At 38.1% G+C, this 18,557-nt stretch overlaps 1 protein-coding gene across 2 annotated transcripts in view; it reads right to left on the bottom strand.

Moving 5' to 3' along the window:
- The window catches only part of SPOCK1 (SPARC (osteonectin), cwcv and kazal like domains proteoglycan 1), a 267,842-nt gene that overhangs the window by 168,432 nt on the left and 80,853 nt on the right, over window positions 1-18,557 (bottom strand). The window contains exons 3-4 of one of the 2 annotated variants that reach the window (XM_030957132.1): window positions 17,847-17,855; window positions 14,366-14,411 (exon numbers count right to left, since the gene is read on the bottom strand). In XM_030957132.1, the coding sequence (XP_030812992.1) occupies window positions 14,366-14,411; window positions 17,847-17,855 (55 nt within the window). The remainder of the gene's footprint in view (window positions 1-14,365; window positions 14,412-17,846; window positions 17,856-18,557) is intronic. The other variant, XM_030957133.1, reaches the window with a different exon arrangement.

Below are 18,557 nucleotides of genomic sequence, written 5' to 3'. Positions count from 1 at the left end.
CAGCATGGCCAGAATGAGACAGAGAGGTTGTGCAGACTCTTCAATCACAGAAGTGCTGCCCTGACTGAGGTTTAAGTAACAGTAATTCTTTGTCACATTGATATTTCACTTGTTCACAATGCAGAAAAAAAGTCAGTCCCTCCACATAGCAAAGAATTTTCACTTTCCTTCCTTTTATTTAAATTGATTCAGGAGACCATACTCAGACTGCACAAATCAAAGCACATAAACCAAATCATCAGGGGCATCTCATGACTCAGGGAGAGTCTCAGTGTGCACACTGAGAACACATAAATCACATGGGAGTGATATCCAGCATGCAAAAGGAATTATTTTGGGCATGCACAATATTTTAAAGATCAAATTGTAATTTAAAGATGCAAAACCTTTCATGATAATTCTCATGGTTTTTGTGGGCTTTTTTCCATATCTATATCTACTGTTATATTTTAAGGGAATTCTTTTCTAATAAAATTCAGTAATTTAATGCACTGATGGTAATGCTGATTCAATTTTCTGCTTGCATAAATATATTCTAAATCCATATTATAAAAAATACAAAATACTACTGGCCCTAGGTGTAAAAGTCTGTACTTTTAATTATCTGTGTAGCCAGAATTAATGATCCAGTAATAACTCCGATTTGATTAACTGATCAATCATACTTTATCTGCACTACTATAGCATGATATAGGCATCCACTACGAAAAACATTAAAAAATAAAAGATCAATTAGGTCTGAGCATGGATTAAAGGATTATGTGACCAGATCAATGCAATGAGGCTGAAATGATTTCAAACAATGTGGAAACACCATTTGTTTCAAACTTCCTCTTCTGTGAGGAAGAACTCACGGATCTGCGGTTAAGAAGACAGCACTGAAAGGAAACATAACAAGTCTTCATATAAAGAAAAAGCCACTAAATTTAAGGTGACACCCAGTTGTTTATCACTTCAATGGCACACAACATGAAAGTTTTCAATTCAAAGCCCTGAACTGCAGAAAAGGAAAGTTCAGGTGACAAATTTCCAATGGTTAAGAATATCAGAATAAATTGCTGGGGAGACTGTGGGCAGTGAGGAAACTTCAGGAGTGATGCAGATAGGGTTGATGCTGCCTTGGGGGAAGAGGTGAATTACTTAATTCCTTAAGAGTGTCTTGAGATAATGACACACCACGTCATTTCCAAAGCTTTGCAAGTGTAGTGGATTGAGGAAGTGATGAACTAATTATTTATATGAAAAGATTCTGATAGGATGATATATCTACTAAAGTAAGTTTTAGCTGGATTTATAGTTTGTTCCCTGCCATTTTCATCTCTAGCAGATGAGGTGTGAAATTGCTTCAGTAGAAGGACTCAGCACATAACAGCATCAGACAGCATTTAGAAGAACAGGACTGTCAGGCTTCAGGATCATGCTGAGCTCATCACTCCCCTCTGGATCTGCAGTTTCCTTGTTTATGCCATATTTTCTAGGGAACTGTGGAAAACAGATCTGGTCACATGCTCATTTTTTTCATGGTTGCACTACTGACACTTTTTCAGTCTCTGCAATGAAACTGTGCCCGAGAAAACAGCACTGAATGGCAAAATTACAAACTGGGGGACGCACACACAATCCCTCTGCTTCATCTGCTTTATTCATTTTGAGAATTCTTTCAAATCCATGACCTTATAAGCATTTGAAGAATGAGGCTGGGTACCTCAGACACCACAGTAAGACAGGCAAGGAGACCACAGGGTGCTGGCCACCCCTCAAACACCTCAGCAGAGCTGATGGAGGGATCTGAGCACTGCTCTGGCTGTCGTGTAAAGGGAAGGCAGGAGAAGAGAAGGAAGTTTCCTAATCCTCCCAATGTGTCAGACAATTCTACCAACAACACCAACACTGCTTTTGCACCTTAGTACTTTTACCTGAGAGGAGAAATGGCCTAAATCCACAAGCTAAACAATTAATCAAAGCTTAAGAAGCAGCTAATTCAGACAAAATTTGCCCAACTATTGCCATAATGTAATGATGCTTACATGGACAGGAAAATGCACATCATACAAATGCCCAGTAGCCAGGTTTATATCAGAATAACTAAAAAAGAGAAATACCCAATGAACACGTGTTTTCCATCCAAATTATGCAAGTCTCAGCCCAATTTAAATCACTGTAACTTCACCAAGGAGCCTGCACGTAGCTGAGGGCAGAATTTGACACTGATGGAATTCTGCCTTTGTGTTCTGCCCCTCAGTAATCCATTTAAATCTATTTGTCACACACCCCGTCCAGTTTTACAAGCTTAAAGGAATTTTTAATACATCCTTTTCCAAAGAGAAAAAGGATGCAAAGGACTTAATGAATTTAAAGTTAATGCCCAATTTTATTTGTTAAGACAGGAAAATTATACTATAATTCATTAAAATAAAATCCATTCACCACACATATCCAACCCTAGGCTCTTTATGTGTCAGAGATGTCACCTAAATTCATACCATTTGGTGGAAAATAAATGCTACTAAGTTTTATTAAAATACTTGTTAAATCACATCTACCCTAATTGAAATACAAGAAAAAACATTGTAATTAGCTCCCTACTACAGACCCTACAAAGATTTTAATGAACTTTTTTATTTAGTCAGCATAACAAAAATTAATTTCTCAAACTAAGTGTTCTTATCATTGAGGAAATTGCTGATTTACATAAGAATGGTCTCTCATAATTATTTAGTGCTTTAAAAAAAACAAGCCTGTAAATATTTCAGACTCTAGTTTTTAATAGCTTCCTTTTGAAACCTCTTGTGCCAACGTACTGGACAAACACATGGAGGGAAATAATGAAATAGAATTTAACATAGACATCCCTAAAACAAATAAAATTGTTCACAAAAAACACCTTTGTTCCAGATATACCTTTAACTTTTCACTCCCTACCTTCTTCACCACACAAAAAGCTCTATTTCCATCTTGTACTACCTTGTTCCAGCAACCTCCTGAAACCCCATCGCCCCTTTCACTGAATACTAACTAGAAGTGAGATAAAAACTTCATTATCCTAAGGTGTAAAGGGCATGGGTTCAGTATTTTAATTAAAGAAAAAATAAAAATAATTTAAAACCTGTACAGAGATCACAGAATTCCTGTTATTTCAGAAAAGCAAGCAAAAGACTCTTTACTAGATTGATGAAAAAGACAGCATACTAACAATCAGCTATGCCAGGGGACTGCCACACAAAAAATCCATTATTAATCTACCTGATCCTTTTTCAAAGCATTCAACATCATCTACTGCATACTTTATTTTTGCTTCTCTCAGCTTTCTCCTTCTTCCTCATCCCTTCCCAACTCAAAAGAAAACAGTAAAACGGAGACTACCACAAGTTTCCAGCTCCTGAAGCCTTTATATTCCAACACACCCTTTTTCCCACAGAAACCGGGTAATTTTCAAATACTCTGGCAGAGTATGACACAAAGGCTGAGGAGTGTGTTCCAGGAGAACCTCTTTGCTTAAGGGACACCTGTTATGATTATTTAATTCCACACATTTCCTCCAAGTTCTTGTCGTCATTTGAAAGCCTGGCAGAATTAGTTGTTAATATTTCAGAAAATGTGGATAAAGTGATTTCCAAATATCTTGTGTCTAACTAACGTGAGCTGTGTCTCAGTAGAGATCAGTGCCCAGAAGAGGCCCTGTGTGCATCTTGTTTGCCCCTGGTCCCATCCAACTTCAGCCCACTGAAGGTTTATTAGGCTCAGCTAAACCTCAGAGAGGCTTCCTCATCTGAACCACAGACAAAACGAACAACCACCTCCAGATTTTGAGCAACTGTGCAGGTGAGAAAAGTTAAGCAACTATGTCCTTTCTTTAAATCTGCAGCCTGCGAAGTTAACTTGTTGCATTTTTATAAAAGCCATAAATATAGCCCTGGAGTGCATTTCTCCTCCTGGGCTCCCTGCTTCCTCTAGACAGGTGGCCTCTCTCTCCTCTTTCATCTCCAACCTTTATTTTTTTTCCTGTCTTAAAAAATGAAGTACCTGACTGACTGACATGAACAGGCCTATTTCGAAATCATATCAACACCTTCATCTGCCAAAAAGTTCCTCTTCAATGCAATTTCCCAGGCAGAGCTCTCCACACCGGGTGCCTGCCACAGTTGCGTACATCAAGCACGCTGCTCACAAATGCACCACATGACACTAACAGGGAGCACAACTTCCCCTACAAAATCAAGGGAGAGCAAAGTAATAGAAACTGAAAGAAGATAAAATGTTTTGTAGATAGTGGAACACCAGCTGATAGAAATTTCTCTTTCAAGCCACAGAATAGCTAATTTATTTATAGCATTGGGAAAAATGTTATTGCCACAGCTCTGTGTGGGAAAATACACTAGAAGTGCCACTTCATGAAAAAGCAGCTTAGAAGTAGAAACATAAGGAAAATGAATAATGTTTCCTTAAATATCAAGTCCCATTTCTTGCAATAGAATAATGATGAAGCCAAGAGCTATGTCAGGCAATTAGGAGGGGGAACAACTAAGTACAGCCTATAGCCAGCACACAGCAATGTCATATTCAGAAGTTCTACTGATGAAGTATTTACAGATGAAAAATATAATAACTCATAGTCTTTATGTCTAAACTATCACAACAAATATATTTATGTTTCTGACACTTGGGTATATCATTCACATTAACATCCTGCTGGTGTTTTTCAAATAGACTTGTGCTTTTTGTGACTCTACTTGAACCTGGCTTTTCATGGTTTTACTTTTATCTTCTTTGGGATAGCTAAACACAATCTGGATTTTGAGGATAAATAAATCCATTGGGTTAGACTGAATTAGCTATAACCATATGCTAGAGTTGAGAACAGGATTAACGAAATCATGGCTACTGGATTTCTTTTCGCTAACACTGAGTCCTTAGGCAGCTTTATGCCCACTGAGAGAGAGCCAGACATTTTTTGTTAGATGCCTGTGTTTAACACTGTGATGTGCAGAGGTTTTTCCCTTTTGGTTTTGCAGACTTCTGGTTATGTCAGTAAGCTTTCACTGGATTTAAATATGAAAGGTCATTCAAAAGGCCCCACTGAAGAGAGAAACAAGCCTCAATGCTGGAGCCTTTCCAGCAAACATACATTTGCTCTTAGAGAATATGTGCCTCTTCTAAGGAATTTTAACCCCCAGCAGTTAAATAAAGGATTAATTCCATGAACACACAGATAGATCATATAAAAATAATTACAATGATGCTCACTTACATTGCATTAAAGGTGGCTGTAATGTGCAACCATCCCTAGGATTGCTCTACTGTACATCCAGTTACCGCAGAGTTCTATTTACTTGTTACAGATAAGATGGGAAGTGAGAGATTGATTTGATTGCTCAGTATATAAATTAAAGCTATCCCAGGAGCAGAACATACTTATATTGCAGGTTTTATTGTACTGCCTTGGCTTGTGGTTAAAGTGAATCTAACACTTCCACATTTGGGCAGTGCAAGGATGTACATCCATAAGGAAACAATGCTGCTACTGATCTTCTCTGGGTAAAACAGAACAAACCCTCAAACAGACCTTCCAAGAACAGTAGAAGCAAAATTTCAGTCTTCAGATTTCCTGTCCTTGCACTTCAAAGAAATATATGTAAATTTGACAAGCCTTTCAAAGCTGTTGGCAATAACTGCTAAACACAAACAGGTGTTGATGCTGAAGTCCATGGATAAATTGCAACCAGAGGACTCAGAGAGAAAAGACAGAATGAGATCAAATGACTAAACAACAGTTGCCCAACTAACTTTCAACATACCATGCTTAAGGAATTTTTTAGTGCAGAACAGCACCAGAATATATTTGAAAATTTCCTTTATTCATTTTGCCATGGACTGCTTAACATCAGCAGTTTGGAGTTTAAAGTAACTTTCCAAATGACCAAGGCCGCAAAGCTAGAATGCAAACAATCATATTATTTCATGCAAATATGTTTAATTTGAAGCAATGACAAGATGAAATAAAATGGCTGTGATTCACTTAGTGTTTTGATGACCTGGGCACTTAGGTTTACAGCAGAGAGAGATTAAATTCCTAAACACATAGGTATCATCACATCTTAGCTCATGAATTGAAAAAGAGCAGGTAACCGATTTTCACCCAGATCTTTAGCCTTAGGGTTAGATCATAACCTTTATTCCTGGAGAAAAAAAACCAACAAACAACTACAAACACCAAGTACCACATCCCTGGAAGTGCTCTTGACTGTGAGAAAGCAAGAGAGAGGGAGAAGCAGTCAGAGAGAATGGGCCTCCTTTTGCCAGCCCCTGTTTACATTCACAGAGCTTTGCAAGCCCATGACAGCCATGCTTAGTGCTTATCTTGCACTTTATGAACATTACTCCCTTCAAACAAAAACCTGTATTTTTTCAGGTGGTGCCAAAACATCTGTCAAGGATATTAGTTCATTTACTTTCTATTCTTTGCTTTGACTGGAAATTTATTTTAAGAAATACTTCCTTCAGCATTTCTATGGAATTAGCTGGTTTTCATTAATCAAAACACAATCAGAGTCGCAGTGCTAGAATGGCAGTTCTGGGAAGGATGCTGGTTCCATTCCTGCTCTCCATTGCTAGACCAGCTACCCCTGGGTCATTATCTACAAGACATTTGTCTAACATGTTCCAGAACACCTGTCAACCAAGTCTTGACATCCTCTTTAAAATATTTCCCCCAATGCTTAAATATTGCTGCCACTATGAAGGCTAAAATTAATTTTCTTTGCTGCAGTTAAAATTACTCCCCTTGTTATATCCAGAATGGATGTAGAATCAGCCCTCCACTCTCCAGTTAATTTTAAGTATTTGGAAGTAGGATTTGTGCACTGTTTTGCTTTTTTGTGGTTTATTTTGGTTTGTTGCTGCTGTTTTGTTGGTTTGCTCCTCTCCTTCATTCCTTCTTTGCAGAGGATATTTTCTGCAACTCTGACCATCCCTGTTACATTTCTCTGGGTCCTTTCCAGTTGATTCCCAGTACCTAAGAATTCTGGTACTCAAATGTGGACAATGTATTCCAGCCAAGGTCTTACTGGCACTGCTTAGAGCTGAAGGATTACTCATGGTTACACATGCCAGTGCAACATTTGCCTTTTTTTGCAGCAGAATGACATTGTTGACTCATGTTCTATTTGTAATCCAGTATAATCCCCTAGCCCTTTGCTCCAAATTTATTACTCATTGGTTTTCATCTTGTTTTGTGCAGATGATTGTTCTTAGATAAAAACTTTGCATCTGCTAGACTAAATTTATCCTTTGTTTTCACACCATTTCTTAAATTTCTTAAGGTGACAGAATTTTATTTCTGTGCTATATTTAATAGGCAGCCTAATTTCAACATCTATAGTTTAATTAAAATGGTAAATAACAGTAAATGCTGAAAAGTGGGAAATAATGCTGGACCCAAAAGAGATCACAGAGACCTCTACTCAATTTATCCTCCCATCCTGGCACTGAATCATTGACAGCTACTACCAGAACAGAGTTTTCCAAGTGATTTTGTAACAACCTCAGAATTATTTCTTTTAGACAGCACTTCTTTAACTTGCTTATAAGGCAGTAATGGAAACCAGCGTCAAAAACCCTACTGAGTCAAGATATGTGGTACTGCAAGCTTATCCCTGAGCCTCAAGGCCTGTAATTGACACAGAAGAAACTGAGTTTAGTTTGACATCCATATCAGTTTTATTCACCCCCTTATCTTATTGACGCTAACAAATATTTGCTTAAATATTTATTCTAGTGGGGAAGTTTTTTTCCCAGGATTTTAGGTTTAACTCCCAGGATACATTTTCCCATTTTCTTCCTTTCCTTAATGGAAAAAAAAAATACCATGTTGCTTGTCTTTTCCCAATCTTGTACAATTTCATAACTTTTCAAGGATAATTTTTAGCATCTCTAAGATTACTTCAGCTGATTCCCTTAAAGCATAGATCAATTCCAGCTGATTTGCAGATATCTAATTTACCCAAGCCTGTTCTTTCCCTCATCCAGAATCTTACATTCCAAATGAAGATATCAACTATGTTTCCACCTGGTCTCAGCAACCCTCTTATGTGAAAGCCAGAGCAAAGCCAGGTGCCAAAGCTTTGGCCTTCTCAGCAGTGCCTGCACAGGAGCACCTCTCTCCACTGAGCCATCATTCTTCTTGATTTCTTTTTCTTTCTTCTAATACACTTGTAAAAATTGCTATTTCTAAATTCTAGCCCAAAGATCTCATTTTGTACTTGGCTTTCTGGGTTGGCACTGCCACCTGTGCACCCTTAAGAGTCCACTTAGCTGTACTTTCTGTAGGCAACCTCTGTCACTGCAGCCATTAAGAGTCTTGTCATTAGCCAGGCTCCTGCCTTTGGATAATTCATGTTTGTGCTTCATTCATTGAGCAAATGCTAATTATCCCTGGTTTTCTTCCTCTAATTCTTAGTTTACTTAAATCTATATTTGAAACAACTTGTCTTTATTTTGATGTTTGTCTCTTTCTAAAAATTCTCCATGATGCATTTTTATGGCCATTTTCACTCAGCCTTCTACTTTTACTCTCCACAGGAGTTCCTGTTTTTCAGCTAGAACCAAATGACAGTAATCATCCATTAAGCGACAAGCATATAAAAATGTTCAAACTACTCTTCTGACTGGATAGTGATTCAAGGGTCACTCTGACATGCACATGCTATACCATCCAAAATTACAGTCAAATAACATTTTGAAGCTGGAGACTTTGCCCCTCATTGGTTTGGCCTTAAATCAGAATACAAGCCAAAGCTGTTTGGATAATGCTCTGGGGTTTTCTCCTACAGCAAATAAGGAAGGAAGATTTCCAGGCATGTGTTTTACAAATATCATCTTTAAAGGTCTAGGTAGGTTACCAAAAATTAATTCCTATATCCTGAACTGAAGCACAGGGAAGGAAACCTCTGCTCCCTGAGAGATGCCAAAGAGAGCAGGGTTGGGTTCCGTGATATTCCCCAAATGCCCTTATTTCAATGGAAGCTGCTGAGCATGGGGAGGGCATGAATTTCCCTTTGAAAATCTTGTCTGCTTCACAGTCAATGAAGTAAGAGATATTAAAAGCAAGCCAGCACCATTATTGACAAAACTAACAAGTGCTCCCCAAGTGCTAATAAAATTCCAGCCAAGCAGCCTATTGATCACTGCCTCTGCTCAAAGCACATCAGCCATAATGCAATCACACACAAGGACCCCCGCCTGTCACTCCTTCTGCCATATTTAATAACAAAATTGGTTGCTTACAAGCTTATAAGGAATTTAATATTACACTTCTAGCATGCAGAAAGAACCACGTGCATCTGCCTGGAGATGAGTAGCCATATGTGCTTGAAATGCATTTGATGGGAGACAGTATATTTCATGTGCTCCAGCTCAGCTATTGTTTTTGGTTGATTCAGTTAACATGTTCTAAAATTGGACTGATTTACTGAAGATTTGCAAACATAATTCATGTGCACTTGCACTATGAATAAGCCTCTAAAACTAATTCAAGCACAGTCAAAAAATAAATTGCAAAATAAGTTATTCAATTGAAATCTGCCATCTGAGGCACTGTAATAGAAAACATTTATTATAAAACTAACATATATTTGTGGCTAGAGATGTGTTCAGTACTAAACATCTCTTTGTGAGGAATTTATTCAGGCTTTTCTGAAAGAACATCTTAACTGGGCTAACAGAAAATTACATGTTCAAAAATAATTGCAGGTTCTATGATTTTCATCCTGCATCTCAGGCTTCCAATTTTCACTCCTTTTGTTTTGAAAGGCTTATGAATTTCAGGCAAACTTTTTTTTCTGCACAGCTGCAGAAGCCCATTTCTGGAGTCGGGATTTGTGATTTAAACACTGGAAAGACACAGGTTGGATGTGATGCACAAGGAGAGGAAGCACTGATACCAACACATTCATCTTGAAATGTAATGCTCTAAATTTGGTAAATTCACTTCACAGGGCTGCTGGGCTGTGAAAGTCATAGGCTATGCTACACTGGAGGCCTCAATCCACTCAAAAGCAATGTTTCCTCTTCAAAAGTGAGGGTATTTTGTTAGTTCAGCCTTTCATTAGTGCTCAAGGGGAGCTCTTTGAAATGAGAACATGTCTGTAACTAATAATGATAGTCAAGTCTAAATGAGTGTGTCTGACATTAGAGTCAGTCATTGATAGGTCCAATTAAACAGATAAAGATTTTCACACAATACAGTGGAATAAGGAGTTTGAATATTTTTGATTTTTTGTATTTCCTCCTCTCCAAGGGCAGATAATGAAAGCCCTGAGAAGGAACATCCCTGCCCAGATTTCTCAGTTATTGGGGAAGAGGACTGGGAATAGAAGTGAAAAGAAAGACAAAGGCTGGAAGACAAGGGGGAAAAGTCAGATTATTTCTAATCAGGAGTTTTTTTCCCTGAAGCTTGGAACATTTGGTATTGCTACCACCAGCAATGGGTAAAATTGCACCCTGTTTCCAGGCAGTCCCTGTGCCTCAGTGCTGAAGGCAGAGCTGAGGGAGGGGACTCAAGCCAGCTCCATCCACTGCAATCATCTGACAGCATCACAATCCAAATGGGAAGGGGGAAGCTTGCACCTTCTGGAACAAAAAATTCGACAGTTCAGTGGATGGTTTTAAATGCATATTTGGGAAAAAAAAATCAGCACCACCACAGAATCACATTTTTACCCTTCTTCCTGCATCCTTCTAGAGATATGTTATTAATAATAATGGCAGCTCAATGTTTTAAAGGTGTTTTGACTCAGAGCTCATGCCTCTGCAATACAAAGTACACCCCATTACTTCCACAGTTCCTATGTTCTGGGCAAAGATGCTTTCAAAAGAAGTCATATGGCAAATTGGACACCATTCCAAACTGCTTCCAGCAATTTTTGGGATGGCTTCTAGCAGACTTTTTCAGTAATTTAAACTTACTTTTTTATTTAACAGTTTTCAATTAACAGAAACCATAAAGTCTTAATGAGTTCATTTTCTGGCAAGTCTGAATAGGTGCTGAATATGAGACACATTTCAAAATCTCTCACTTGAGTTATGCTAAAGTTCTCCCCTATTCCCTCTTTTCTTTCTCCAAAGTGGATGAAGAAGACTAGGAAAGTATGCCAGGTTAGCTGTCAAGTTCCTTAAGAACTCTCAAATGACCTTGTCAGGAAAAAAACCCAACTCTTTGATTCATATTTCAAAATCTTGACTACCTGCCCCTTCTGCTCTCTTGCTTCTGTAACTGTGACAGAATCAAGTTCAATATTAATGACCAGCAATCATTTCCAGGCTGCAAACTCTGCTGCCTTCTGCAGTCCAAGTGCCTCGTTAGCTCAGCTCTGTCAGTAAGATTCTCACTTTTGTATTGGTTTCTGCTGGGTTAAAGATGAATATAAAGCTGGGCTGGTAGCTCAGCTGAAAAAAACCCCCTCTGATCACTCAAGTGCCCTCTGAGTTGCGGTTGAACCACTCAAGTTGACTTCCCTGAACAGGTCTGTTATCCAAACACACCTCGTGTCACTCCCTAGAGGTTCCAGTGAAAGCCATAAGCACTTTTTTTACAAAACGAGGTATTTCTTTTCTTGAGACAAACACTCAGGTATTTCTCTCCACACTGCAAGCAGAAAGCAGACAGCTTGATTACACTGTTATTGTTTTTCAATGCAAAATTAAATAATTCATCCTGCTGAATAAAGCCAGCTTTCTCTTAGAAAAGAACACAGAGTCGGTTGGATGCAGCAGACTTCTTTAAGAGATGCAAATGAAGTACAAGCCTGGAAGCAGAACTCTGCTGATTTTCAAAACCTCTGATTACTGTTGGTTTTTAAATCTGTTAAACACATGGAATCCTCCAGCTACCTTTGTGAGACCCCTCTGGCAGGTACTCCCTGCCTTCAGTTACTTCCAACCCTGCCCTCCCAGCTCTTCCAGCCTGGTTCTACAGTCTGGCTCCACAATTAGAATATCCAAGCAGGATTTTAGATTTAGAATTGAGAAGTAGATTTTTAATATTAAAAACTTGTAAACCTGTCCCAGAAAGTTAGTGTTTGCAAAAAGAGCTTTAGCTTGGTGACACCACATTTAGATTTTCTATAAAATACCAAATCTGTTTTCATTGACCTACTGGAGAAGTTTTTTCTCTTAAGTAACTAGGAAGAATCTTGGTCTTGTGAGGTTAAAAGAAGCCTTTGAGATATCTCTCAAAATAACAATTGTGTGGTGAGAACACAGACCTGCTAGTGAATTCACAGGAGCAAGCTCGGGCTCCCTCACCACAGGATCTGCACAAGCTCTCTGGATATCAGAATCCCAAAAATATAAAATGAAAGCTTTTCTATCTTCAAAACCATACAAGAGCAGAAGGGACATTTAAACTCTCCAAAGTGAAACAGAACAACAGGGGAAAAATACCAGGGCATGGAGGATGGAAAATTAAAAACAGATTAAACAATTGTCTTGCAGCTCATGTTGCATAAAAGAGCTGGGACAAATTCTTCTGACTGTTCTTTTTCCTCTCTGTGGAAAATTACAGAAATTAAAGCTTTGGTGGGAACATCTGGGAAAGATAAAGCTTCCCTTCCTTCCTTGCTCTCAGCAGTTTCTATTTTAATGCAACTCCCTCTATATACACATAAATATACCACGTATACATTTACACACATATACATACCTATATGCAAATATAAACTGAGGATTAGTCTTGTTAGCATCTGACTCATAGGGCCCAAAGCAGCAGCACATGATTTCTCTTCATTTTTTGGGTGACAACAGCGGAATCAATGACTAAAGACTCACATGCTCTGTGTATATGCAACTAAACTAATCAACAGTTTTCAAACAATTTTTTTTTTTGGATAATAAATCTTTTTAGAAATGTTTGAGTGGCTATTTTTAATGTTCTAGTCGGGATGCCTTTTGCCACAACCAAGAGTAGTGACCTCTGTCAAAAAGAATGATCTACTGGCCAAATAAAACCCATCTGTAAGATTTAAGTGAGAAGAAAGCAGTGCACAGTTCTTTGTGCAAGGCAGAGCACCCTGCTCAGACTGCACCCACAGTCTACATTCTGTGTCCTGAGCAGAGACATCCACAGTGTCAGAGAAACTCTACCCTGAAAAAGAAATGATCCTTTTCTTTACAAAGAGACAGAAATCTTAGCAGACATCCGACATATCCCTTCAAGGTATCCATGTGTGACTTTAGATTCTCTACAAGCATTCCTGCTTTTGCCCAGAGTCAGACATTTCAGTAACACAATATACAGGAGAGTTTTAAAGCATGTCAGTTCAAAATCTCTCTGCAATACTTTGCCAGGATTTACCTTTTTGTTTTTTCTCTTGGGAAAACAGAGGGTCACAAGGCCTCCAAAAGTGGTAGGAGCATAAATTCTATTTGAAGTCAATAGGATTTGTAATCCTAAATCCCTCGAATGCCTTTGAGAACCTCTGTGGATATGTGTCTTGACAAAAGCATCAACTTTGCCTTTCCTTTGACACTGAAGTTCCACTTCCCTAAAGACAGAGAATCTGCACTCCTAAGCTCTAACCCCAAAGATATTCCTGTGAGCTACAGCCAATACAAGGAACATGCTTGGCAATGAAATATAGAAATAGACACAAAGTGAAATTTTCAAAAGCACCTTCAGAGACTTCCAGTAAGTATTTTCTTCTTAAACACTTGAGTAATTTTGAATTTCTTTTTCCTGGTATGGCTGTATCCAGTGCTATCCTGGACACAATTAGAATGGGGTTTTTTGGATATTTTTCCTGTCCTTTAGTGGCTGGCCTGGAAATAGTTAAGGTACTGCCAGAACTTAAACACTCACCAAGACAAGGTGCAAAACATCATTTACAAAGCCTGCATCTGAAACAGCAGCATATACACAGCACCATTTCCCTTTTAAAATCAGCCCTGAAATTCATGCATTACAGCTGATTTCAAAGAATTGGCCCCTTGAGTGTTAGAAAATGCAGTGGTTACATTTACAACATTAATTTAGCAAAGCCTTTTACATGAAAGAAAATGAACGTGAAGATCCCTGTTTTAAATTGCATGTTAAACCAAGATTCATGGTTACAGAGAATCTCTCTGAGCACACATTTCATCATTGAACAGCAAGTGGAATGGATGGGGATTAAAAAACATGGTGAAAAAATAGCGAGATGAGTCAAACTCTTCTCCATAAACCACCTCAAGCTGTGACTAAATTGGGAAGGAGATGTAAATATGGATACAGCTCTCCACTAATGCATGGGACAGACAGAGGAAGGGAGGCATAAAGCATATGGGGATATCACAAAATAGCAGAAGACATACACAAAATGTGTACTAAGTTTACCTTGATCAAACGGCTTGTTTGGATTCCAGTTTCTGAAATAATCATCCTAAAATGGGGATTAAAAAAAAAAAAGAAAAAAAACTCAGGAAAAATACAATCAGTATTTTCAGTACTATTTTACACACCTAAATTAATCAACTTGTGTTTTTGTTCTAACAGATTTCGCTCCAATAAGATAAGACTATCAACAGGTTGTGTCCTAAAGAGTAGTAAATGCAGGTTAGAAATTAAAGAATCCAAGGTCCTTGGATTCAGCACCTTGAATTTTTCTTCTGGATTGCTTTTGAAAGCATGCCCACTATTAAATATTTTATAATAACCCTGTAATGATTTCATGTTAGCCTACAGTATTTGAAAAGAAAGAACACAGTGTTCAGGTAGCATAACATGATCCACACCATCCTGGTGTAGTGAAAGATCAACAGAGTAAATTCAAAGATCCATCCTCACATGTAAATCACACCATTGTGAATGTATAGAAATACAGGAGTAACATTGCAAACATTAGATCTAAATAGTACAACTTCCAGGAGCACTTGCAGTGAATATTTTTGTTACTGTTCCCACTATTAAACTTTAAAAATTTTATGAAATCTGATGTAAAGAGATCATTGTGCTGTGAGTGTTGTGGTTCTGTTCTACACAATTCTCACTGGATTTTACACTGGAGAAAGCAGGGACTGTCAGAGTGCCTGGCCAAATAATGATTGTTGCAAACTAGCCTCTCTCCAGAAAGAAAGGAAAACTCCTGCATGTGTTGGATCAATCTGTATTCTGTGTACTTAGCAAATATTTGTCTGAAGGCAAAGTTTTCCCTGCTTCAGAGTGCCATCAACCCTAGTGCTGAAGAACTGGGAGTTAAGCCCAGCTGATATATCAGCTTCAGCACTCTGTGTATCTCACTTGTGTCCTCTTTCAGAGGACGTGATAACAACAGAATTATCTATTTGAGATGTGGAAGCATAGAAAATTTCTATAGCACTGTCATATTTTTCTGCATATTAATCTTTGTTTCCTTTTTAATATATCCAGTATTCTATATTCATTTCCTGAGGGATGCCACTAAAGAGATGTATTCATCAAGCTGTCCAGAATGACACCGAGATTTCTTTTTCCTGCCAGGATGGTAACTAAAAACCCATCTGTGTGAATAAGAGATCTAAATTATTTCTTCCATAGGGCTCCATTTACCATTTATCTCCAGTACACTGAATTTCACACGCTCTCATGCTATCCAGCTCACCCTGACCTGGAATATTTTGGGGACTTGGAAGTCAGCATGACTTTATGGGGTCAGAGCAGGCTGTCACAGGAGGGAGGACTCCACAGCCTCAGTGAGCACCAGGAGATGCACTCCATGTTCCTTTCAGAACAGTGTGGACAGGATTGTTCTGGAGCAGGCAATCATGGCCAAATGCTGGGTTACATCAAATTATTCTGCACGACTAGCAGAAGGAAATGTATATTTTTTAACCAACATGTTCATGCTCAGTGTCATATTGACTTCATGGACAGTGATAATGTTCCACAATAACAGCAAAGCCTGTTACCCATAATTTATTTCAGATACATCAAAAGTATCCATATTTTTTTTTCTTCACAAGTACAGGGTTTGGCACCAGAAATAGAATCACAGGCTTGTCTTTGAATTTCACAGCTTTGCTAATACAAAACCCCCTCATGGTTATACAATGCTTTGTAACTGATGATGATGTACTGCTAAATTCACCAAGCATTAATCACTTTTCAGAATGTGTTGGGTTTTCAGCTTTTATAGGGGAATTTTTTTCAGCAAGAAAGTATTCTTTTTTTTGCCTGCTTATATATTTTCCAAGGTGTTGCTTTGCTGCTGGGTTTTCAGCATCAGAAACTGTTAAATAATTCAACTCCCAGCAAGGATTTCTTATGCTGGTGGCATATGGAACCAGTTTTGAAATAAGGATTGGAATGGGGGTTTATCTCAATTTCAGTGTCAAAGGAATATTTTACCAAAAAAATGCACCTTCCTCAAAAAAAAACCCTACAACACAGCAATCTCTTCTGTAGATCTATTATTCCTCCTCTTCTCTTTCATGAAGACCTGTTTAGTATTCCATTTTGAAAATTGAAATTATGTTTATTTCAGAATGTGCCTGAAACCACAGTGTGATAACATAGAAAATACGTGAAAAAAAAAAAAACCCTAAAAGGTGGAATAGAGAAAACCTTTGAGATTTTCAATATATAAACCCCATTATTATTTGCAGGAGTAAATAAGAGCAATACAGTCAACACCAGTTCAAAATAACTTCTGCCAGTTGGACAACTGTCCTGGTTTCAGCTGGGATAGAATTAATTTTCCTCTTAGCAGCTGGTACAGCACTGATTTGGGATGGGAATATTGTTGATAACACACTGATGTTTTCGTTGTTGCTGAGGAGTGTTTACTCCAAGCCAAAGACTTTCCAATTTCCCAGGTTTCTTCAGAGAGAAGCCAGGAGGAAAAATGGCCAGGACAAGTGCCCCAAACTGACCAAAGGGATATTTCACCCCTTAAAGGCCAGAACAGAAACTGGGCTGAGTTGGCTGGGGAGGGATGGTCAGTACTGGGGGGCACTGATCAGCAGGTGCTGAAAATTGTACTGGGCAGTACTTGTCTTTCTTATGGTTTATTCATTATTATTAATAATAACAATAACAATAATAACAATAACAATAATAACAATAATAATGAATAATGCTGTTCTTGTCACAAATCATGGGGTTTACCTTCTCCCCCCAGTTCTCCTCCCTTTGCCACCCAGGTAATGAGGAGAGTGGGGGTGTGTGTGGGGTGGAACCTGGATTAAATCACAACAACACAAAATACAGAGCCTGGGCTTCACTTCAGCAAGAACTGAGACTGAAGGGTTGTGGCATCATAAAGGTGAAACTCACCCTGTGGACATGGGGAGCAGAAAATCTGTGTCACATTTAAATACACACCTCAAGCTCTGCCTCAGAAGCTGGCAGGGCTTTGTGCCAGTCCTAAGGAAGGGCAGAGATTTATAACAATATCCTCAAATGACTCTGTTAGAAGGTGGAACTCTGTCTCGGAAGGAATATCATCATTTCACTGCAACTTCTTCCAACTGGGAAGCAGCAAGTATACATATATATATATATATAAATACAATCAACTTGATCTAAGAGATTTGAATTTCCCATTCAGTAAAAGACCTTCCTGACATAAATCTATGGATTTCTAAGCATTCTACTAGAGTTGATACTAATGTGCTAAAAATTCCTTATGCTTTATGTAAGAAATGAAACTTAAGCAATTTTCACATTAACATTTTAATTAATCAATATTAACACAATAATTAACATGTATCAATGCATTTCATTTATAACAATATCAACAGTTGATCAAAAGAGTTTCAAATATAGAATGTATTATAATATATTGTAAATATTTCTATTCACTTTACAGATATTTACAAGTTAAAATTGAAAAACCTACCTCAACTTCCTGAACACGTAAGCATTACAAATGAGAAAAGAAAAAAGAATGAAATAAAGCAATATAAAATTAGGTTAACATTCATCAGTTATCTCCTTAGTGGCCTTTTAAATGTGAAATCACTTATTTCAGATGACCTTCACCCACAAATGAAACCATTTCCTCTCTTTCTTTTCTGCCCTTTCCACCTCTGCTGCCATGACCTACTTTTTATCTGCTGCACTATTAGCCAAATGCCATTCTAGTAACATGTTTCTTTCTTGTAGAGCACCAAAAAAAGGCTTTTTCATTCCATTTTGGCAGGCAAAACCACCAGAAAGTGTTTTCCACATGCTCACCTGTACATACTTGGTATGAGAGAGACATAATTTAATTTTTTTCTTAGCTGAATTTAAAGACTATTTATTGGATGGACTTTGAAAGGAATGCAAAACCAGGCACAGGGCCACTTCAATACAGCAGGTGACAGCAAGTGAGAAATATTTTTGATGAACAAATATTTAAAAATATCTTTCTTCTTCCACAGAATTCACACTTTGAAGGTTTTGCCCATGGTTCAGTGATTGCATATGACTAAGTCAATCTTTTAATTAACTGAAGGGACTCTGCACACCCAAAATCATGCATGAAAAGAGAAGAGCTGATACTGCAAGCCAAGGCTGGATCTGACTCCCTTAGCTAAATTCAGGGTTGTAGAAGTGATGGGTTGGC

This window comes from Camarhynchus parvulus, chromosome 13, assembly GCF_901933205.1.
Source record: "Camarhynchus parvulus chromosome 13, STF_HiC, whole genome shotgun sequence".
Lineage (NCBI taxonomy): Eukaryota > Metazoa > Chordata > Aves > Passeriformes > Thraupidae > Camarhynchus > Camarhynchus parvulus.
The sequence above is the reverse complement of the archived record's forward strand: the minus strand, read 5'-3'. Positions and strand labels throughout refer to the sequence as shown.